This window comes from Epinephelus moara, chromosome 13 (assembly GCF_006386435.1).
Source record: "Epinephelus moara isolate mb chromosome 13, YSFRI_EMoa_1.0, whole genome shotgun sequence".
NCBI lineage: Eukaryota > Metazoa > Chordata > Actinopteri > Perciformes > Serranidae > Epinephelus > Epinephelus moara.
Window position 1 is genome coordinate 15,899,004 of NC_065518.1, and position 23,584 is coordinate 15,922,587.

At 41.4% G+C, this 23,584-nt stretch overlaps 1 protein-coding gene across 4 annotated transcripts in view; it reads left to right on the forward strand.

Moving 5' to 3' along the window:
* Window positions 1–23,584, forward strand: part of vti1a (vesicle transport through interaction with t-SNAREs 1A) — a 149,604-nt gene that overhangs the window by 82,438 nt on the left and 43,582 nt on the right. For 2 of the 4 annotated variants that reach the window (XM_050059307.1, XM_050059308.1), the window contains 2 exons: window positions 8,904–8,974; window positions 13,962–14,034. In XM_050059307.1, coding sequence (XP_049915264.1) covers window positions 8,904–8,974; window positions 13,962–14,027 — 137 coding nt within the window. In that variant the 3' untranslated portion in view covers window positions 14,028–14,034. The remainder of the gene's footprint in view (window positions 1–8,903; window positions 8,975–13,961; window positions 14,035–23,584) is intronic. The other 2 variants (XM_050059305.1, XM_050059306.1) reach the window with 1 other exon arrangement.

Here is a 23,584-nt window from a genome sequence, read left to right on the forward strand (position 1 = left end):
TTCTTCTTCTTCTTCTTCTTCTTCTTCTTCTTCTTCTTCTTAATTTCTCCTTTGCTAAGGTCTTTTGTATTCTTACATAACTTTGACCTTCAGCTTAGATATGGTCATTATGTTATTACAATATATGCTGTGGCACCATCCTTTATATAGCCACTCAGCTGATAATAACATTATTTAAGTTGCAGACCAAAGCACTTAAAGTCTGTTTTTTTATTATGAAGGCTGACTGTGGTTGAATAAAGTTTGACGTACTCATGTTTTTTTTGCTGTTTTTTTAATTCATGTACTATTTATTTTTTTATATTTCAGTTGCAATGTGTCCAGCGCAATTGTGTGACACAAATGTCACCACTATGAATAATGCATACACAAATTAGCTCATTCGGAAATGACTTTTAATTCTACACTTCATACATTTTTTACAATTTTGACCAAGTTTAATCAACACATAAAAAAATCATTTTCCCAGCACTGGAAATGGAATTAATAAGTCCGCTCTGTTTGAGCTTCACAATTGACCAATCGGGATACGCGGAGAATAGGTGTATAGGGCTGACCAGCCGTCTGTAGAAATTCCCTGTTTTTTTTTTAATTGAAGACCTCAGAAAGAAACGCTCCTGCCCGCACATTGTTGCATGTGGGGCAATCACAGCAAGCACCCAAGTCCATTAGTTTTCATTTGGATGGTTCAGTAAGACTGGTTGATTAAGTCCAGGCAATTTGCTTGTAGGAACCCTCGTTCTGCATTCACCCCGCCTGCTTCTCAGCCCGCTGCCACCAGCAGGGTTGTCGTTCAGGTTAATTTAATCTGGTTTGTTAGAAATTTTAACACAATAGCTTTGCGGCTGTCTAGATGCCTCGGCGTGGCGTAAGGAGTTTGATGTAGTTTATTATGGCATATCTTTGCATATAAATGCTCTTGGACATCTGACTGTATTGGTATTTACACTAACAGTAAATATTCTGTTTACATTGTTACTAACCCATGTGTCAGAGTATCTGTAGTAGTGTCCACAGGGACATGTAGGTGATTTCATAAATGTGAAACAAGCTATTCCTTTCCAAGCCTCATCAATTCTCATTGAAGACGGTGAAGGGGACTTTGCTGTTTAAAAAAAAAAATGTAAATCCAGTGATCTGAGAATTTGAGGCTGAGGTGAAGGGAAAAGAGGAGGGGGAGCTCAAATAGAAGGCAAAATACAGCTTTCAGTTCTCTCCACCCCGGTTCAGCTTTAAACAAATGGTTCTATTACCAGCTGGTCTCCTACAGGCCTGGTCATTTATACCCATTAAACCTACGTCTTATCACCCATAAGACGCTCTTACGTCTCTCCATCCACCAATTGTCTATAATCAGCCATTTAAAACAGCAGCGGAAATTTCTTTTGCGCCTTGCTCCGGTCTGACGGACAGGCAAACGAGCCGGGAGGAGGAGGCGGGATGGGGGACGAGAGAGGGATATTTTCTATGGAATGATGAATAGGCCAAGTTGAGTGGCTGACTAACTGAGATCTGTCTTAATCAGAAGTGATTTGTCAGAACAGGAGCTCTGCGGGGTCAGGGCGCAGGCGATGAATAAAACAGAGCCTGGCGGAGTGAAGAAAGGCCCCAGAAATCCACCCTGACTGCCCACCACCACTCATGCACATGCAAGGGGAAGGGCCAATGCATGGGCTAAGTCAGGATGGACTGGCTCTGCTTCTCCCTGCCCAGAATATTACTTGTTTTGGGCCTTTTAAGTGCGTAGACTCTTGCAAGAACAAGCCAGTGCCTCACCTTCATAAAAGTACCCCAACAGTGTGGTGTTTAAGAGGAATGCATGTCAAACACACAGGGTGGAAAAAAAATTAAGGATAATGCACTTCCTCTCATAAATCACAAGGCTCAATCTCATTACACCTCTTGCCCCTACCATTTAGCCCATACCCCTCTGTTTTGGGCATTCATGTATGTATAAGGATAGGGTGTACCGATTCTTGTTGGGATAGAGACAGGGTTCGGCCATGCCCCCTTTTGGGGGAAATATTACGCTCATCAGGAGAGAAACATGAAAATGGTGACAAGTTGTTGTGTGGCAGGTTAACCAAGGCTTTCATACTGAAATTTGAAGCACATATGATATGTGTATATTCATTATCAGTTTCATAGATCGCTAAATGATGCTGGTGGCAGTTAATACTGATAGATTGCTAACATTAGCTTGACTGAGAAACAGTTGTTTATTAAAAGTCCTTGCATACAAACCTGTCAAAATTATGATCCAAACGTGCATCAATTTGCATTGACAGCTACAGGATCTTTGGTTTTCTATCCCCAAAAAGGGGCGGGGCCTTGATGTTTTGTGAAGTTTCTGTACGTGCCGGCCATATGCACCTAGTTGGTGGCTGGAAAATCTGCTGAGCAAGTAAAGTTAGCAAGAGCTAGCAGCTTTCTTAGCCGCAAATGCAAGGGGAGTGCATGCTCATAGGTCTACCCATTTTAAACTACTTACATAAAATCATAGAAATGGGGTGACATGTTATGGAAAAGTTACAGAAAAGTTTTGAAAGGTAATTGGTAAAAATGTGTGGGAAGCCTCTAGAGAGGTTGGGCAAAGTGTTTGGGCTACATGGCCTTCTAAACAGAAGGTTTTCAGAGGAGCACTCCAAACCAAGTGTGATGAGAAAGCATTGGCAAGATGGCTAAAAAAGCAACAGAAGAAACCAAAAAAAATGTATTTTCTGTCTCAATAAAGATCACCATAGCACTTTTAATGTATTATGGTCATTTGCTTTACAACAAGCTTAACAGCAAATATCGCTAGTAGTATACTGTTGCCTTGGTAGCTAACTAGCTAGTTAGCTAAGTTACAATTCCACATTCTCACATATTTCCATGTGGAATTAGTCCCCACTGATGATGCCTGGAATTGCAAAGTTGCTGCACTTCACACTGCTGCTCTAATATCAGTGCAGATTGACATAGTAGGAGCATGGGTTGCAAATGTTAGCCGACAGAGCACTGCTAGTGGCCTGGTAATGAAGCAATGTCCTTTTTTATTTGATGACTTGCTTGATCGATCGATAGCGTTAAACTTAGGTTGAACTAAACGCGAGTGTCCATGCTTATCATTCTGCACCGGATAAATGGCAAATGTCATTGTGATGATATCATAATTGCCATCCCATTTCATAGGGGAAGATTTCAACCTTTACCTCTTCTGACTCTGGTCCAAGGGGCAAAGGGACACTTGAAAATGAGGGCAGGGGTAAAAATAAGAGATGACCTATCTTAGGAGTCTATTTGACTCTCATTAAATGCTTTATCACCTGTCCTGCGAAGTAACAGTTTCCGATGAACATGCGATAGAGTTTGTTATTATTATAAGTACCCTGTCATAACATTGCTGAGCCCCCAGATGCTACATGCCCCCCCTGTGACCTAGCACTTGGCACCTCTTTATTTTGAGCTATAGCTCAGTGCGAAGGCGCTAGCCTCATGGCCTGTGGGCTCAGCATTACAAATACATCCCAGTGTGGGTACAACTTTGATGGAGGTGATGAAAGTATGTCACCAGGCAGTTGTAGACTTGAGAAGTCCTTAAAAAAAGCTTCTCTGGAAGTGTACAAAGACAGGTAACTTTATTCACCTGGGAGTCACAGGCATATAAGTTGACTGCTGCACTGTGTGTGTGGATGTATCTGTGTGTGTGAGTGATAGAGCGAGCTTGAGCGAGGGAGGGAAAAAATGTATGGTCTAACATTTATCAGGCTCCTCCTCACTTCCCCTCAACCCTCCCGTGGGTTTCCATACCCCGTTTGTTGGAGTGTGTGGCTTGTGTCCGGATACAAGTGTGTGTGGTAACCTTCAAAAAGTGGTCTCAACTGCTTAATGAAAAGGAGCTGTGCTGAGCCTCAGAGCACACCACTGTCAGGTCTTGTACCCTTTCAGCTCTGGGGACGGAGGGGAGCAAGTTAAAAAAGGCAACACAGAAAGAGAGACAGAGCCCTTAGACAGTGTGTAACTGCTCTGAAACAGCTCCTGTAAAATAGATGATGCCTCCAATTAAATGTGCCCACAGACTGGAGAAAGTTGAAGGCTGTGGAGGTTTGGATGGTACCCCAGTTGTTGGCTTTCTCAGCTGTGTCGTCCTGAGCCAGCCTCACCTGGGACGTGGGGAGTTTATGATATTTACCTTTTACACAGAATTATAAATGATTAGTTGAGCCTTTTCTTTACAGCATCTGACAACAAGCGAAAATATGCGAACCTTTATGTCTTTGGAAGTATGTCGGAATAAGGCTGCAGTTAATGATTGGTGTCTTTATTGATTAATCTGCTGAAAGTTTTGGCCAGTAAAATGTCAGAAAGTAGTAAAAAATGCCCGACACAATTTCCTGAAGTTTAAAAAAGTATTACACTGCTGGAATGATTTTTTTTTCTCATACAACTGGGCTGTTTATGCCATAGAAGCACATAAATACCTTGGAAATTTAAAACAGGAAAAAGGCTATGGCATTCACTTTTGCTCAAGAGGTGGAAACCCTACAACTAACAGGACCAATAAATGCTTCTGTTGATGCAACCTCGGCCGTTTTTCCACAGGAAACAATATGGCGGCTGGCTAGTAACAAACAATCTCATGTCACAGTTAAACAGTGAGCTAAAACATGTTTATGAAAACATTTGATGCGAGGAAATAGGCAACTCAGTAACAGAATCTTGGTTTATATTTGTTCGGCACTGCTTAGCCTCTGTTTTTACACTACAAGAAACAGTATGGCGCCCACTTCCTGTTCATAGCTTCTCTTATTACAGCCAAACTGTCCACTAAAATATGTCTCTGATGACCTTTTAGGTGAGGAAAGCAATACAGAAACAGAAATTGGTTTGTATTTGATAAACACTGCCTAGTGCATTTGATCTGAGTTTGGTCTACATTTGAGAGAGAGCAATGTCTTGCCAATAAAGCTTATTGATTTGAATTGAACTGAACTGAATTAAATTGAATTGAGAGAGTGTGGGTCTCGCCCTCATTCTGCTTCTACTCTTTGTATTCATGGTGGCGGGTATACAAAATGCTGAAATGCATTCTGTAGTTTGAGCGCCAACCATAGAGCCAGCGACAATCAGCTAGATTAAGATGATGTCATCATATTGCTTATGTTGTCTCAACAACCTTCCACAATCCAAAGATATACAGTTTATCACGTAAGACTAAGAAAAGCAGCACACCGTTACTGTAGGTGAGCTGGGACTGGGGAAAGTTTTGCAATAAACAATTATCAAAGAATTGCTTATTATTTTTTGGTTTAGCTTTATCAAGGAGTCAGAGAAGACAGAAGTAATTCTCTCCAACTGTGTTTAGCCCATTTTATGGTGCTTGCTCTGCACTAGTAAAATTAATTGCCCGGTAAATATATTTTCTTTCTACCATATCATTATTAACAAAACGGTGAGGTTTTGAGCCGAGATAAAACAGAGCTGGACTGTTCTATGCAGTGTGTCTGATTCCTGATCCAGCCTTTACATCCCCCTCAATCTAATTTGTGCCTTCAACTTTTTCTATACTAATTCTTTCCTACAGTTACATTAGAGGAATGAGTTGAATTAAGGCTCACTGGTCCTGGTGTGAGTGTAATGTAATGGAATAATGGGCTTGTTAAATGGACCTTTGGGGATGGGGATCTCTAACAAGTGAGTCAGAGCAAGGCCTCTGGGCCAGGGTTATTTAAATTGTTAATAGCCGTTTAAACAGGAGGGGAATATTTTAAACACTAACGAGCAACAAGTCAGGGGCATTAACACTGAATTATTTCTCTTCTCCTGCTTTGTTTTTATCAACTGTACATTTTTTTAATACCCCACATTTTTGTCGTTGTGAATTCTATGTTTATTTTGATTTTGTGCAATTTAATGTAGTGATAAACTTCTATATGTGTTTTCTATATATGTTAACATTTGCAAAATGCAGCTTTAGGAAATCCTTCATATGACCTTTTGTATGTCAATTACTCAGTGTATAACCTTGAATTTGTGAGTTTAAAGTGTTGTTTTTCTTGCATGTCTCCACAGTGAACGAAGAATCCAAAAAGACTGAACATTCTTCACATATTTAAGTAAAGGTCGCGGCCGCATTTAACAACAGCAAAACTATATCAAACCATCTGTTTTCAAACTCTGAAAATGTTTGTATTGACGTGTTTTGAATTGTAATGTTTTAGTGAACATGCATGTGTTTGGGAAATACTGAGCATACGCCTTTTTTGGATTCTTCATTCACTGTAGAGGCATGAGAGAGAAAAGCGTTTTCTTGCCAAATTCAAGATAACATGCTGTGAGTAATTGATAATCAAATGGTCATTTTGCGGTTAAAGTATTATTTTAAGGTCAGCGACTACCAAAAAAATTCCCACATCAACATGAGCTAAGATATTATTACTGGAGAGACCAGTTAACTGTATTTTTTGCACAGGTGTTGACAGTTTTGGGGTGGAGGCCTTGTCTACATCTAGTGTATGATGATGATGATGAAATGATACATCACTCTATGCGAATAGTCTCTTTCTTCGATTATTCTTCGTCATTGCCCTACAACTTCTTCTTACCAGTAACTAATGAAGTTTTACACAGACCACTGCACAGCATGGCTTAAATAAGATGAATGGAAATGTAGATACATGCCAGAGCATGAGTAATGCAAGAGAAGATACATGATAAAGACAATAAACACCAAACAGTCCCTCGGGAGGTGTGGAGTATACCCCTAATGGCTCAGTGTGGTGGTGGGTGTGGGAGTGTGGGGGATCTCTCATCATTGCATTCTGGGAATGATGAGAGATTTTTGGAGGAACTGGGAGAGACCTTAATGGCCGCACAGCCAAGAAAAATGTTTATCTTAACAAGCTATGATGAAACTTTTTTGATTTCACACAACCTTTACTCTGGAACTCTATTGAAAGTGCCACTCTTGAGCAGATGTGGTGTTTTCAATGTCATACAATTAGCTTTTCCTCCCATTAACATGTAATTTTAATTACCTATAATTCACTGACACTAGTGTTGCTGTAGCAAGGCTAAAAAAACCGATTGGATCTTAACAAAAAACCTGCTGTTAGTGTTGAGAAATTATTACACTATAGTGTCCTAACTTTTCTGTAGCAGCTGTTACATTTGTCAAGGGCAGCCATTCACGTGTGGATGGTCTGTATAGCTTCACAGTGTACAGCACTACTGAAAATCTTGGCTTCATATCGTGCTTTAGATAGCACCAGCACTCTGCTCTCAATACACAGAAACCTGAATCCACTGTGGTTACATCTCTGTCCACTGAAAGTATCTTTTCATCAAGGCTGTTCGTCATGTCCCTTCCTTTTTTTTGTTTTAATATATTTTTTTTTTGTTACCGAAACGTTCACTTAGCCACAATTCTCTTTTAAAACATCCCTTAGCAGAATGAGAGTAATGATCGCTCAGTGCTCAGGCTAAGCTATCATCGGAGGCCTTTTCTCCTGCCACCTCATCCATCTTTTTACAAACCTCTCCAATAATGCACTTGCCATCAAAAACAAAAAAACTCCGCTGCTGCAGTCCCTGTCACACTCATTTATTTAAAAAAAAAAAAAGCCACAGCCATGACAGAGATGGATAGATGTGCTTATTTGTCTCTTTAACAGAAGATTTCTGCAACAGCTCCTTTCCTGTTTATCCCTTGTTCTTCTCCAATGGGGACGGGGGAGGGCTTGTATTTTTATGGTTATTAATACCTGCACTCAGGCTTTTAATCTGCCCTATTTGTCACATGTGACTGTCTGACTGCACTGTTTAATCTGGGTATCCTTCAATCTGTCTCGTCCCAGATTAGAAATTAATGAAGGCAGGAAGAGACACATTTGAGTCACTTACAGTGTAGGGGGGTAAAAGGGACGGGATGAATGGGAGACGAGCGTCGTTCATTTGACAGTGCTCTTTCTTTTTTCTACTTTTCCCTGATCCCCTCTCTCTATCTCTCCCTCTATTTCCCTCTCTCTCTCTCTCTTCTCTTGTTTAGCTGCCAGATGTAGCCCATTTTTGCACTGCTCCCCCCAAACAGGCGCTCAGCACGTGGGCCCTTTGGTGTGCGGCACCTGTGTAGTGTAATACAGTCAGCAACTGCGTTGTTTATTCCGGATTTGTTTGGTGCGCTTGAAAGCCTGTCTTTGATCCATGCAAAGATTCTTCACTTCTTTTCCTTTTTTTTCCTGATTCATCCTCAGCCTCCCTCATTTTTAAACGCTAATGCTGTAGCAGTATGGTTACATTGATGGCAGCAGTGGGGGTTTTTTTTGGTGGGGGGGGGGGCCAGCTTATTTGGTTTATCTTTTTTTTTTGCTTTTCTTTTCTCGTCCTCAACCCAAGGGACAGGAAAATGACAGTGACCACTGACAAGCTTGTCAGGTGCCTTGTCGGGGATGTTTTATAACTGTGCGTTAATGTGTTTACATCTGCAACTGACAAAGAGGCATTTAAAAAAGAGTGGCTTAATGAATATTGCATTGGCTGAGTGGACCCCACTGGCAGGCTGGATGCTGGGGTATTGTTGTCTAGAACTTGTTGTCTATTTACTTCAGCATTTTAAGAAGGTTTAAAAAACACTTCCCATTGCTACAGTGTTCTACTACCTGCCCGCCTGACACTCCCTCTAGACAGCATTGTCTCTGTACACTCACAATTTTGCACAATGATTGCATGCTGATCTTATCCCATAATCATATCACATTATTCCCACTTTATTCATGATCTTGAGACATAGTTGAAAGACAGAAGAAAGTGTTTTACACTCCAAAAGGGAGTACAGATCATTGAAGACCATTCCTAATATTTCAGGTAGTCCAAGAATATGGATACAACATTTTTGTGAAGCCATTTTCCTGCTTCTCTTACAGAACAAGTGGGTCAGGAGATTCTTTCCAACCTGCACAGTGACCGTGAGAAGATCCAAAGAGCCAGAGAAAGGGTGAGTACGCACATGCCCACCTGCACACACACTCATCTGTCTATTCTAACAAGTGTTTGTGAGGCTGTAAAAGGTGTTACAGCTGGTTAGCAACATTGACAACACTCACCACGCTCTGCACGGTTTGACAAGTAAACACACACAAACATGGAAGACAAACTGTCTCGGGTATCAACCCAGTAGCCAGGAGAAGATGCTGGTGCAATACATTTCTGCACACCACAGATATGTTGCATTTGTTTGTTTCGTACTTATCATGCCAAGGTTTCTGAAGTTGACATGGTATATGAGCTGACTTTGTCATGGGTAGGTGGAGGGGATGGTGGATGGCGTGACACCTAGGTGAGATGGCTGTCAAGCTGCAGACCACTATTTGAGACAAACAAATGTTTTTTAAGTGAGACAACGGTGGCATGTCCAGCAACGACTGACCACAAGCAGGTATATTAAGCCAAATCTTTTCCTCATCATAACCAAATGTTTTTGTGCTTAAATATAACCACAAGTTCAACGCAGTGCTGTTGAACTGTTAAGAAATGTAAAGTTTCAATAAAATGCAACATAATAATGTACAAATGTTACATATCTGTAGTTTGCAGAAATGTTCAACAACAAGATTTATTCTGGTGATTGGGTTATGGGATGCTTACACAGCAAAATTGTATTGACAAGCTAGTTAATGTGATTATTTTTTGATATCACTATATTGCATTCAAGTAGGATTTGTTTTTCTTTAGTTTAATTAGAGGTAAATTGTTGAGGATAACGTTCAGAATCCAAATCACATGTAGGCAATACTTGTGGCGATATATTGCAGGCTTTTCCCGCTCTTCTTCCTCTCACCTGAACGGGCTTAACTTTGCCAGCTGCCATCCTTCCTCACCTCCCCTCCTTTACCTCTCAGCACCTTTCTCCAATTTCCCCCTATCCTTCCCACTTTCCCTCAGAGAGACCCCCTCCCCTCAATCCTTACCACTGCCCCTCCTTGCATCCAGCCGGCTAAACAGACAGGTAGGCAGAGACAGAAAAGACCAAACACAGGAAGGGGGCCCAGCCCTGACGGCACCCTCAACGCAGAATGCTTAAAGACCACAACATGGCAGCGGGCCTTGCACAGGCGATTTCAAAGGAAATCAAACATCTCCTTTCAAAAACAGTCCACGGTGTCTACTGAGAGTACCTGCTCTCTCTGTCTTTTGCTTTCTCTCTCCGTCCTTCCCATGAGTCTTCTTTGCTCAACCCCCCCGACCATATGTACACACATGCACGCACTCAGAGGGCTTTAAAGGTAGTTTGTGGGGCAAAAGTAAAGTAAAAGGAAATCAAGATGTAAAGACACAGGATGGAAGGGCTGGTTAACAGCTCTTTTGCATTAACAAGAAGGTGACGGCGCTATAGTTTTACCCCAAACACCAACATATGAACAATCAAACAGACACACACAAATGTACACATACAAGCGCACACACACATGCACAAAGCCCTATGCTCAGCGGGGGGTGTGGCCTTTTGTTTTGCTTTTATGGTACAAATAGAAGTCAGTGGAGGGTTTCAACACCGGGGCAAAGCAGTACTCAGTGGATTGAAGAATGTGATCTAACAATTCTCCAGGTGAGCTCATACAGAGGCCAACAGGTAGCAGGGAAAGGCTGTTTCAATATTAATTCCCTTAGATTAGTATTAATATCCTTAAATCAATAATGAATGACTAAATTTAGGGAACAAAATGAGCAATTTGTGTGGACAAATCATTCATTTGTTCCCTCAAATGAATAATTCTTGCCTTAAAATTACAAACTCATACTGTCAGGTTACTGCATTTGTCCTCTCCCTTCCCTGGTGATCACACATCTTCCCCCCATAGCCTGTAATCTTTGCTTTGTTTGTGCATCTATCTGTAGCTACAAATTAGGCACCATAAATTAAATAATTTCAGGGCACTTCGACACTACTTTAACTACTTCATGCAGGAGGCTACAGTCCATCAGGAGCAAAGTCTCCTGCACAAAAACAGTTTTTACACAACTGCCCCAGGCCTCATCAACAAGGCCCAGGACCCCACTGGCATGGACTCTTATCCTGATCCACTCCTGGCATTGTGCATTAACACCCATCCTTACTATCTCCCCTCTTGCACATATTTTTGTACTAAGACTATGAATTTTTACATCCCCTGGATAACAGTTTGCACATTTCTCCACAACTGTACACTTTAAAAAAGACACTTAAGTAACAGATATATTTTTACTTTTTCTAATATTTGTCCATACTCTGTTGTACGTTTTATTATTTCATAGTATGTCTTTATACTTTGCACTCTGTGTATTGTTATGCATCAGATTACCAAGTCGAATTCCTCGTATGTAAAACCCTTCTCAGCAATAAAGCCTTTCTAATAGCCGCTTAGCCTCTTTCCCTGACTGTCCAGATTGGCCGCAGTGAGCTATAACTGTAGTGTCAACAGTTAAAATAACTAAGATAACAATTTAAGGGAATGAAATATGTATTTTTAGGGAAGGATTAGTCATTTGAGAGCTCATATTATTTTTTATGACTTAAGAAACAAAATTTAACAACACCAACCACCGCAACAGAAACACCCACACAGATGGAAAAAAAAAATTAATTAGGTACGGATTGACTTATACTAATAGATAGAATATAGATGAAACAATTAACTGAAGTAAGTCAAGTATTAACATGACATGTGAGTCATCTTGTCAGGGTCCAGCCATACAACTGTTAAGTGTCCATTCACAGTTCATAACAGGTGTCAAAAAAGTGTAAATGTTTCCCTCCTCCTGCGGCGCCATCGCCACGTCCACCCTCCTGCATTCATTACAATCCCAACAAGACCGGATCGCACCACTGACAACATGTCTCTGTATATATACGACTACACTTTTTATACAAACACATCATACATTTTATAACAGACATATCAATGGTGGAACTTTTACCCTGTTTTTTACAAAAGCCCTCTTTTGTCACTATAGACTGAAGCGATATGGATCAGAGACTACTTTTAAATTTTATGCACAAGCTTGCTGTATTTTATAATAATAATAATAAAGGATATGTATATATTTCAATCCTGGACCCAGGGTGTCTTTTGAGAATGTTCTGTTGCGGAGCTGTTCATTAAAAATGAAAACACCATCCTCTCCTTGTTTCCATATAGTTAATTTTAGACACTCAAACTGCACTAAAATTTCAGTCGGTTTCCATTTCAGGTTAAAGAGGAAAGCATGAGATTTGGTGAGAGGCTGTGGAGAAAGAGAGAGGGAGAGAGGAATGGAAAGAAGGAATGATTCAGAGAGATGTATTTTGGGAGAAAGTGTGAAGTATCTAGGGGACAGATCTGTGGGTAGAGTCAGACATCAGGCAACTGCAGGACTTGTTGTCTTTGCCAGAGGGCCCATACCCCAGGTCCCCCACCTCCTACCCTGTACCACATGTATCCTTGGCTCTCGCAACCTGCATCGCACCAACCCAGGCTGCCAGAGGGTAGGAAGGATGGATGGAAGAAAAGGAAAAAAGTAGCAGTAAAGAAGGGGTGGGAAGAGAGGGCGAATTGCAGGCGAGAGAGATGACTGCAAGATGAGCCAGAACAAACGGGAAAAAGAGTGATGCTGGAACCACTGTAGAGAAGAGGATGGTTGGAAGGAGAGATGTGAAAGTGAGGAATTAAAAATAGAATAGAATCCAGTATAATACACTGATGAAAACACACTGAGTGAGAGCGGCTTTATTGGGAAAGCAGTTATTATCTCAGAGAGAGATGAAGATGAATGACTCCCTGCTGACTCCAGAGAGAACCTCTCTGCAAAAATTCTTCCCCACACTCCCTCATCATCCTCTAGAAATGCGACTACAGGTAGACGTTGGTGGCAGCTCACTCAGTGCGGTGTCAGCACTTTTTTTTTTTTTTTTTTTTTTGTCACACTCGCACCTTGTTGGCAACATCTCTGCCAGTTCCTTTTCCCAGTGAAAGTCCCTACACCTGATAAAGAGGATAGAATGAAAACATCTCTGTGACCCACAAGGGAAAAAAGGCAGAGAGAAAGAAAAGAGAGAAGATGGAGCGAGAGAAAGGAAAATATCCAAGGCAGTTAGCCCTGAATAGCCATGTTCATTATTTGAAGTGTGCCTTCAAGGACTCCCTGTGCTTCTATGTATATCAACAGTAGGGCCCTTCTCACTCATTTACCTACACCATTCTCATGTTTGCTTTGCAGCAAGATGAGCAGGAGGCTATCAGAATGACATGTCCTCCAAAGTGGGAATCTGCTGTTGAGCACTTGTTTAAAGTTACAGAGATTTTACTTATACAAAAGCGCCAACAAAGGCTCATGCTTCTAGACTTATGATTATGTTTGGGTAAATTTTGCAGCTTTTTAAACAGGATCTAAAAGTATCTTTAAAGGGGGGTTGTCTCCAGACGGGTGAACCAGTAACCTAAAGGTAAAAAAAGCAATCCTCTTATCAAAGGGTGTCTGATTCATCTCTCTAGCTTGCAACCAACAACTTTAGGTGGAAGAATAAAGTGTCAAACTTTAGAGGTGCCTTCTCAAATTGCCCTTGAGCAAGGTACTTTGCCTTCAGGCCAGTAGTACAAGGCTGTGCAGCTGTGTAGCCTTGCACAAGCTTACAGCACTACTGTAATAACTGTGAGGACTTTAACCCTTTTACAGCAATTAAAGGGTTTTGGAAAGAAATGTGTGTGTGTGTATATTTAAGGTCCTCTCACTTTAATCCATCAAGCTGTTGCTGGCATAAGATATAGTGTGCTCATTGGCAGTTTTCTCAGTTACATTACAAGAAATAACCTTTGTTCTTTCTCTGTTTTTAATTGCACAATGAGATGGTCAGTTGTTGAAAGGTTTTAATAGCTGGAGACATTTTTATTTTCTTAAATTTTTACTCTTGTAGTTTCTTTCTGGATCAGAATGCAAACTAAAACTTGTCATCACTTCTGTCCCCCCAGCTGAGAGAAACGGACGCCAACCTGGGCAAGAGTTCTCGAATCCTCACCGGCATGCTGAGAAGGTAAGAGGCAGGTACGGACCTTGTTTCTGCACCTCTCTGTATGTACCTGTTCTGTGAGCTTGCTACAAGTCATCACCATCTAATTATGTTTATAATTAGATCAAAATGATCCATCTTTCCATTTGTGATAAGTCTGTGTCGCTGTTGGCCACCTTTTTTGCATTGAAGTGATTTTCCAGAGAACTCTGGTAGGGATGGATAAACAAGCAAATACACTTAGATGGATGAATGTGTCCAGAACATTTACATGTTAAGGCAAATATCCCAATTGATAATGTCTGTCTATCAACAGTAGTTACTAGTTAGGTTGTGATTTTGTCCACTGAAGTGGAATTTTATTTGGATGAAATTTATCAGAACAACTTCTCAACAAGGTGCAGCTGTGACATATAATTATTATTAGGCATTTAGTAGTTGATAACAATACTGATAAATTTGCACAATTCTCAATATGGTAAAAACAAAAACAAAAAATAAATCCCATGTAGTAACTCCTTTATAAAAGCATTTAAATTTAATGTAATTTAAATGTTATTAATCCCTGATGATCAGGGCCTCAAAAGCAAAGTACTCGTCTATGTCGGTTCGACTTTGTGGGCGAGTGGTGGTCCAGAGTTCTCCTCAGTCATTAGTTCAAGGTCCACACAGTTTAATATATTCAGCATCATACCATGTCGTTGAGCTAGTTTAAACAGCTGTCAGTTGGTCACTCACTCTGCAGCAAGAAACAACACTTCAAAATTAAAGCTCTGTGCTGGAAATTTATTGTACTTCAATATAAATCATGTTTTTTACGAACTTGACATGTTCGCGAGTCACTTGCAGTCCATTCAGAATGGACTCGTGAACCACTTTTGGACCAGCACCCACCGTTTGGGAACCACTGGTCTACAGTATATTAACATGTTTCCCCTCTATCGTTGTTGCTGTTCAGCACTTGCATATGTAAGATGTGACAGTTGGCCTTTGTGGTAGGCTATTTGTACTGCCCCTCTTCCACTGTGATTGGACGACGGGGTAAAAAGTGACGGTGATGAGCGCAGCTTTACTAAAAGTTGAACAATTTTCAACTTTTAGCTACCAGAAAAAGCCAAATGTGCAGCACTCGGTGCAGAACACTTATCGTTTTGTCAAGTTGCTGGTGTCTGTAGCACAGAGTAAATATGCGGTGCTCCTGTTGCAAAGAATTAGCAAAATAAGGTGGCTTCAGGTAGGCCAGTAGACATTCTTCTTCCTTTGGCATTTAACAGCAGATTAGCACTACCACAGAGAATATGCTGCTCCACTTACTGTATGTCTGAACGAACTAAACTAACAAACAGTGTGAAGCCCGTACTGTTATATGCAACAGTATTGTTGTTAAGTGGCTGGGTAGACTAAGAGAAACAGTAGCCCAGCATAGCATCTTGCAGAAAGAGGCTGGAAAAGACAAGTGCGCACTGTACACGTCTCCATTCTTTTCTTCTCTTTGCCTTTGTTTTTCAGAAAATGCACTTACAACCCGTATCCAACTCGCTGTCTTTGTCTCTCTCGCCTGCTAGTTCATGCACAAGGCAGCCCCCAACAATCACACAAACACAAGCATTCACACGCAAATATTTCAATAGTCCTTGCATTATCTTATGCACCCGCCACCTAACACACTCACACATGCGCACAGTCTCACACAGACACATACACACACACATGCACATACACACACACCGTAATGTCTTGTCACATCTCCATTTTATAAAGTGCCTGTGTGCCTACCCCTGAACCGTGACGCCACGGTTTTGTTTCTCGCTCTCTCTTTCTTGTTTTTTTTCTCTCCCTGTCGCCCACTGTGGATTTTGATTAAGAGTAATATGTAAATGACACCGACTAAATGTAAAATCCTGGGGCCAGGAAGGAAGTGCCAATTGAAATAGATGCTTCAGTGCCCGTAGACAATTTGGAGGGCGGCTCACAGGGCGGCCGGCAGTTACTAGAGAGGGAAGGCCTGAGAAGGGCTGTGACGCCGACTGTAACCAATATTTCTGCATATGTCTCCATTTTGTCAAGTCTGATTATGGGAAGAGGAGGAGGATCGCGGGGGGGTCAGCTCGCCTGGCATGTCACCCAAAGCTGTCCAGAAATCATTCATCATTCCCTCCTCCTTCCCTCTTTTCTTCCCTCCACCCCCCTCCGGTGCTGAAGTAAATAACACACTTATTTCAATATTATCATATTAATGTTAAAGTTCAGCTGTCACCTAATGGGAAGACTTAATCAGACGTAGCATTTTAAGAGGCAAGCTGCCACCCCCCCCCTTTCCCACTCTCCAGCCTCCTCTCTTGACGTGCCTTTCCTCCTCTGGTTAGCGCCCCGCTCAAATCAGGATTTATGAGGGCCTTCCAAAGTGGGGCCCGGCTGCGAGCCCCTTCGACTACCGCCCGCCTTTCTGCTTGATGGGAGCAGCACAACATACAACCCCCCGTCATTCCTTAACAAAAAGTCTTTTTTTTTTTCTCTTTTCGTTTCTTCGCTGTTTGAATAAAAGAGAGTGTGTTTTGTTGTAAGGTTGCGGGCTGGAAACGTCAAATCTGAAGTCATTTATAACCAGAGATAGAGAACTGAGAGCGAAAAGTAAGTTCAGGATGGTTCAATGATATATCACCCCCCACCCCCTTTTAGGCAATTCGTCCTCATTTCCCCATTCATTTCATTATTTGCTCCCGCGGTTTCTGCCTTTTTGATTAATTGTGTATTTGTGTGCGATGTCAAAGCAATTGTAGTTTCTTTACACTGTTGTTGGGGTTGGGGGGGGTGGTTGCTTTGTCATTCTCCACTTGTTTGTCTCAGCTGTGGAAGTAGTGTATGCTTTAGGTCTACCAGGAGTATGTAAGGGACTTCTTTGGTGTTATTATAACCTGTGCTCTTACGACACTAACCTGATTGTTTGTTTAATCATTTTTAGAGTTCCTTTTTTTGTAATGCAGTAATTATCTAAATTTGAAAGCCAATGTAAAAGCCACTTAAGCATGTATTAATATTTGGTAAGAATTTCTGTGTTGATATGACATATCAGATAGTTTCTAACGATATTTAGGTTTACGCAACAGTTTCTGTATATTTTGAATAGTGTATGGTCGTGGACTATAATAATTTTATATGTATATATTCATTTTATTTATGTGTTAGATTACAGGCACAAGTTATTTACACCAGGTATGGTGCCATAAGGCAGTTAGGTGCGCATGACAGTAGGAGAGGGTGGACAACATGGTGCATAAAAGACGCCGTGAAATTTGTCTTGATTTGGACAGTAACAAGTTTTTGACTGTGTCATGCAGTGTTTAAGTATAATAACAGGAATACGATGAGAATATATAGAAATAGGACATTGACTCGGTAGTGGATTGTACAAGAAAGGAAAAACTTGTCCTGTCTTTTTTGGTATTCTCAATAAACCTCGTTCAACTTTTCCCTGCCTCACGTGAGTACTATGGATCTCCAGAAAAGGAACAGAAACACGAGTCAAAACCGAGACACCTCACAAACTAAGTGGCCAAGGGACTTTGGTATGTTGAAACGGCCACTACAGCCAATATTGCATTTTTGTTTGATTTGAGCAATAGTTTTATATTAATACAGCCTCTTTCACACATGCAGTCTATCCCTGAACTGTTAAGGAACATTCCCGCATGGGGTCATGTGTGAATGGCAGCAGGGATCAATATTCAGGGGTATCTTTACGGACCAAAGTAAAATTTCAAGACAACACTTGTGATAGACAACACAGCCCTAACACTGCAGGGACAAGCACATAAAGAGTTACGTCCGTCTGATGAAAGACACTTTCACATGGAGTGAGCAAACCAAACTCAAGATGCTGCTTAATAGATGAAATATTTGAATTCGCAACTTTTTTGCGGTATAGCATTTATGCCAACATTACTTGTCTCGCAAACTTGTTGAATATTAAAGATATACTATGCAGGATTTTCCCATAAAACAATGTGTAGACTCATACAGAATTTATCCCTCTCACACATCACTTATTACCCACTAGACGTGCATGGCAGTGTAATTTTCTGCAGAGACTCTGTCCTTTACCTGTATTGTCTTATTTTCTTTAGATTTTCTGTGTTCAGGACATTTTTTCACATGTAATCCAGCCATTCAAGAGACACTGTGCTGAAAAAACACAAATGTAGCTTGGCAAAATGCTAATCGAGAGTTAGTCTGGGGTTGGCTTTTCCTTCCACTCTCGCTGGTGGGCCTGTCTTTAAAACAGTAACTGATAATCTTGCATAATACACCTTTAAACACATTATACTTACAATTACATTACAAGAACATTGGCACTGGACAAAAACAGCTCCTCACCCACCATGTTCCTGAAAGTAATGAGAGATCTAGAGAGTCTTCCACCCTGTACACGTACATTAGGACTTGCTCCCATCTGTTTGTTCTATTTACTCATTCGTAAGTGTTTCATTACTGCAATTTGCTGGACTGTCCCTTGCCCAGTCTATTCTGGCATTGCCATGACATGTGTGAAAAGGTACAAGACGAAAATGTTCCTTAATGTAGTGTATGTGTGAATGGTGGAAATCTCTAGCTGTGCCTGAAAGGCTATCCCAGTAATTTACCTACAATGATGTGTGAAAGAGACTAAATACAGAGATGCAGTGTAGGATATTGAGCTGTGGTCGTGAGCAGATACATAAATACTACAGCAACTTCAAGTTGATTGTGAAACGTTAACGTGCTCAGATAAGTAGACTCCAGTGTGTAAATGAAGGGATTTATTGTGATCTGCAGGACAAATGGTGTCCTTTTTCCATTGTTGCTGTAATTTCTTTTAAATTCACACCTCTTCTTGAAGTGTCTTTATGGTCCGGGGTTTCACCCCAGCTGAGAAACAATTAGACACTCATTAAGACAGCTGTCAGAGTTCAAGAAAGCCAATTAACTTAAAGACTCTGCGAATATCACTTATTGTTAGAAACATTCAGAGACACACACATCTCAAATAGCTGTTGCTTTGTTTGAAAATGAATCTTTGCAAATTTCTGACTGTGAAACTCATCACTGCCAATGAGGGTAATTAGTCGAAAACGCTATGTATAGGTGCTGTCGATTGGCTGGGCCAGGATGATAACTAGTCTCACAAACATAGCCTCTGTCTCATGTCAGCTGTCCTCATTTACTCAGTGGATGTCAGTGGTCTAGTGATGGGCATCCAGGGCATCCACTCTTAGTTAATTTTTAATTCAATTTTCTGAAATCCTCTGGGTTTTAATTATACCGTGACAGGCACGGTGATCCCAGTGAGGCAGAAAGGCAATCCTGATATTATATTAATATCTGTGATCATCAAATGATCTATTATAATCTCATTTAGTTCCTGTTTAGCACCACCACAGTCCCTTTGTACCACATAGTAAATGTTTTGGCCACAGCATTGCCTTATTGGCAGCATTGATTGGTGGTTGCATTCCTTCGTAAAAGATGTACATTTTAAGTGTAGATGTCTTAATATTATAGAATACATAAATGTAATGTAAAATATTTACCTCTAACCTAACAGCACCTTAATCCCAGAAGAAGGTACTCATCAGCATGTTAAAATAGAAACTCGTCAATCAAAAGTATCCTACTTTGGCTACATTTGGGATGGAGGCTTAAGATTCAAATCATTGTTGCCATTATCAAGCAACACTTTCTAAAGCCCTTTTCACATATGCTCTGCAATCCTGATATTATCTAGACCAGTGGTTCCCAACTGGTCTAGCCACGGGTCCAGATTTCTCCTTAGTCATTAGTTCAAGGTCCACACAGTTAACAGCATCATACCTGTGTTTGGCCATGTCAGCGAGCTAGTTTGCTGTCTCTTTTAAGTAGCTGTCCTTTATTCACTTACACTACAGCAGGAAACAGCACTTTAAAATGAAAGTTCTGTGCCAGAAATTCACTGTACTTGAAAATAAAGTTGTTTTTTACAAACTTGACACGTTCGTGAGTCGCTTGCGGTCCATTCAGAATGGACCCCGACCCACTTTTGGACCGTGACATAACAGTTGGGAACCACTGATCAAGACATTCCCCGGAGGAGCTGCATGTGAGAACTCAAATGTCCGAAACAGTTGAATCGGACATTAAAGAGACTTTACTCTGCCAGCTCCCTAGTGCAAAGTCAGTGTAATGTCTGATTGAATTCATCGCAAGTGAACGGGCATGTTGATTCTTTCGTGTGGGTCACGGAAAACTGAAAGGAAACAGAAGTTTGCGGGTGAAGGAGAAGGATTGTTTACACAAAGACAACAACGAAAAAGTCTAATTGGAGAGACGACAGGATTCAGGAACTTCTGCTGGAAAAGGCTGACAACAAAATCATTAGACAAATTCAAGGAACAGCAAGAGACCCTGTTGCTTATGACCAAATTATGAGACAGTTACAGGACCATGGCTTAATCCATGTCATACCCTGCCTTCTGAACACTACTGGGGCGCCACCCCATGCTTAAACCAAATGTTCCAGTAGGTGAGAATGCTTCTGACACAGACGATCTCCTGTTGTGTTCTACATGTGTGAAAAGGAAACTCCGAACAATGTCCGCACCTTATTCCCCAGATCTTGTCCCAGTTTCATACGAGAAAACAGCTTAAGATTTCTCCTCTGACAGTAAACAAAACACAAATTTGTTTTGATTTGAATTTACCCAAATTGTAAAATAAGACAAGGGGCACAGAGGTCTTTTATCATTCAAGGCTTTTAGTAGCTAGTTCTCTAAAATAAAGAACATCTAAGACCACAAACTTTAATCCCCACAGGCTAAATTATTTTTTTTTAGAGATTTGATCAGGCTCACAGATATCATCTGAACTCATGTCAAAGGATTTGTATATGTAAACTTAGTTTAGTGGATTTTCCTTTTAACTAATTGGACTTCATTACCCACCAAGTTGATCAAGTTTGATAGATGCATGGGTCTGGTACAGTTTGCATTGGGAAGGGTTACAACTCCCAGTGTGAATCACTATCCCTGATTAGAGAAACCAGCGACCTTTTGATAAGGCGTCTGTTGTTTCCATGGCAAACTGACACTATGGCTTCTTGTAAATACAAAATGGCCCTGTGACTGTAGCATCTCAAGTATCTCACCCTCCACGGTCAGATCAGTTGGGAATGGGATGCGGCTCCAGACCCAGTTAGGACCACTGGGGCTCCTGGCAGCTTCACGGAAGGAGGGGGCACAGTGAAGGGCAATGAAGCTGGGAGGACGAAGGGAGGTGGGGGGGAGGAGGGAGGGGATGTATATTTTGAAGCAGAGGGGTTGTCTGCTCTCGCTGGCAGCTGATCCCACATGCAGGTGGTCGACTCAGTCGCCAGGCAGATCAAAAAGTCAAGGCCCCGGGTGGACCTCCCTTTGAAATGGGAATGGGGCCTAGATATCAGACAGAAAACATAAGCAAGCTCCCAGCCACAGAACAGCTCCATATTCATGGCTCGGACTGGCAGTAGCGACGGGCAGGCTGGACGGACAGAGCCTCAGCCTTCAGAAGAGGACTCATGCACACTCTGGACACTGATTAAGAGATCAGCCCATGAGCCGGGGTGAGGAAGATGCAGTGGCTCACAGGCTGATGCGGCCCCACTGTTACCAAGACACCAACTTCCTTTCTTGAGACGTGTCTTGACAAGCTGTCTTAATGTGTGTCCAAGTTCATCTCTCTGATTTAACACAGTAGTTACATGTGACAAATATAGTTCAGCTAACTAAGAACAACCCTCTGAGTCCTGTTATACTGTTTATATATCATTTACAGAAATGGAAATAGACCTTTTCATATGACTAATTGGCAGAAGAAGAACTCATTTTTGCCATATGAAAATCAAAAGTTTCCTGCTCATGTTAATTACAGGAAACCAGGATTTTTTTCCTTGTGTTGTTGGCCCAGTAACCCCGCATGCGAACAATGTCGTGAGCCAAGAGACCAAAGTGCATGGTCCCAGAAAAGCATCTGGAGAAGGGAACTTTTGATTCCCTAAGATCTGTAAATTTTGCCTCTTCCCTGTATTATTGGCAAATATAAACTCTCTCCCTCTCTATCCGTCTGTCTGGAATATTAACTACTGGGATATGTAGGTCACATAATTAATAGAATTCAACTCTACCAGTGAGCTGTGGTGGGATCGGAGTCTTGGGGCCCTCTTGAAGTCTTGTTATGAAGTTGAACAAAAAGATTGGATTTTTTTTAATTGAAGCTGAAAGATGGGGCAGATTGCAGTTCAGATGTTTTTCTTCCTCCCCTTTAACTGTTTTCTTTCCATTTATTTATTTGTGTTGCCCTGTTTTAGGGTGAACACGTCACTGCAGTGTGGAGGGGTCAAAAGAGAGTCAGCCAGTGGAAGGCATCACATGCATTTACAATCCTACACACTTCTAGATTTCCTCTTAGCCTGTGTTTTATCAGAATATCGGACCATACGTGATGTCTGTGGCACTGTGTAAGACAAGTTTGCCCTATTTTGTATTCTATTTTACTTTGTATTACAGCTGAACTCATCACAGTAGCCATAGCCGAGCTTCGTGTTTTCTGTCCCGAGAGTGGCAGATCGCTCCCAGTGGATCCTACTCTCTCTGATCTCCTCTCCATGTTGCTGCCACGATAATTCCATGTACTACATTTAAACACATTCCCTTTGCTTTGCAATTTGTTCAGCCTGGCATCATTACCACCCCGCTCAACCCCCCCGCCCCCTACCCTCATAATGCTGCATCCCTCTGGGTCAGTCCTATCCCTGGCCTTTTCTGCCCCCTCCAGGGAAGCATTCTGTGCTTTTTATGTCCAGTCTGTTTTTATTCTGGCATAGGAGCAAAGTGCCAAAGCATGAATCGTATCTGGCCTCACTGCAACCCCTAGCTAAACTTTATACATGTCAAGATGAGCGCAGCTGTTGTGTGTATGTGCATGTATGCACATTATGGCTATGTTCAGTGGATTAAGGACAGCATGTTAGCCTGTTAAGGTATTTAGTGTTGATAGTGATGGTTGTTACTGTTGGCAGACAAGTAAGTAGCGCTAGAGGTCCTTGCTGGTCTTTGAGGCCCATTTGCTTTAGGAAAGAAGGCAAAAAAAATAGATTTATAAAGGCAAACATATACTTTGCACATCCATGTAGCCATGAGGGTCCGTGTGATCAAACAAATGTTGTCAGCTGCTCCTGTCCACATGGACATCTGTGCGGACTGACCACTCAAATTCAGACCATGCAGACGCCGCCACAAGCGTACTGACCGCTCACTCGGACGCAACCATATGCACATCTTTTGTCTGTGGACGTGGACATGATGGAACATGTCAGGCAATTTTAGCATTGTCCTTTACAATATGCTCTGAAATGCCAGACAGCATACAAACAAAATATTCTGTAGATAAGCAAGAAGTCATTGAGTGTTACCGGAAAAACAGTATTGGAAAAGTTGACTGCCTATCAACAGTAGTAAACGCCAGTGTACCGTCAAACATTGCATTTTTGTACTGTTGCTTACCTCACAGACGAAATTATATAACACCGCTATGTCTCCC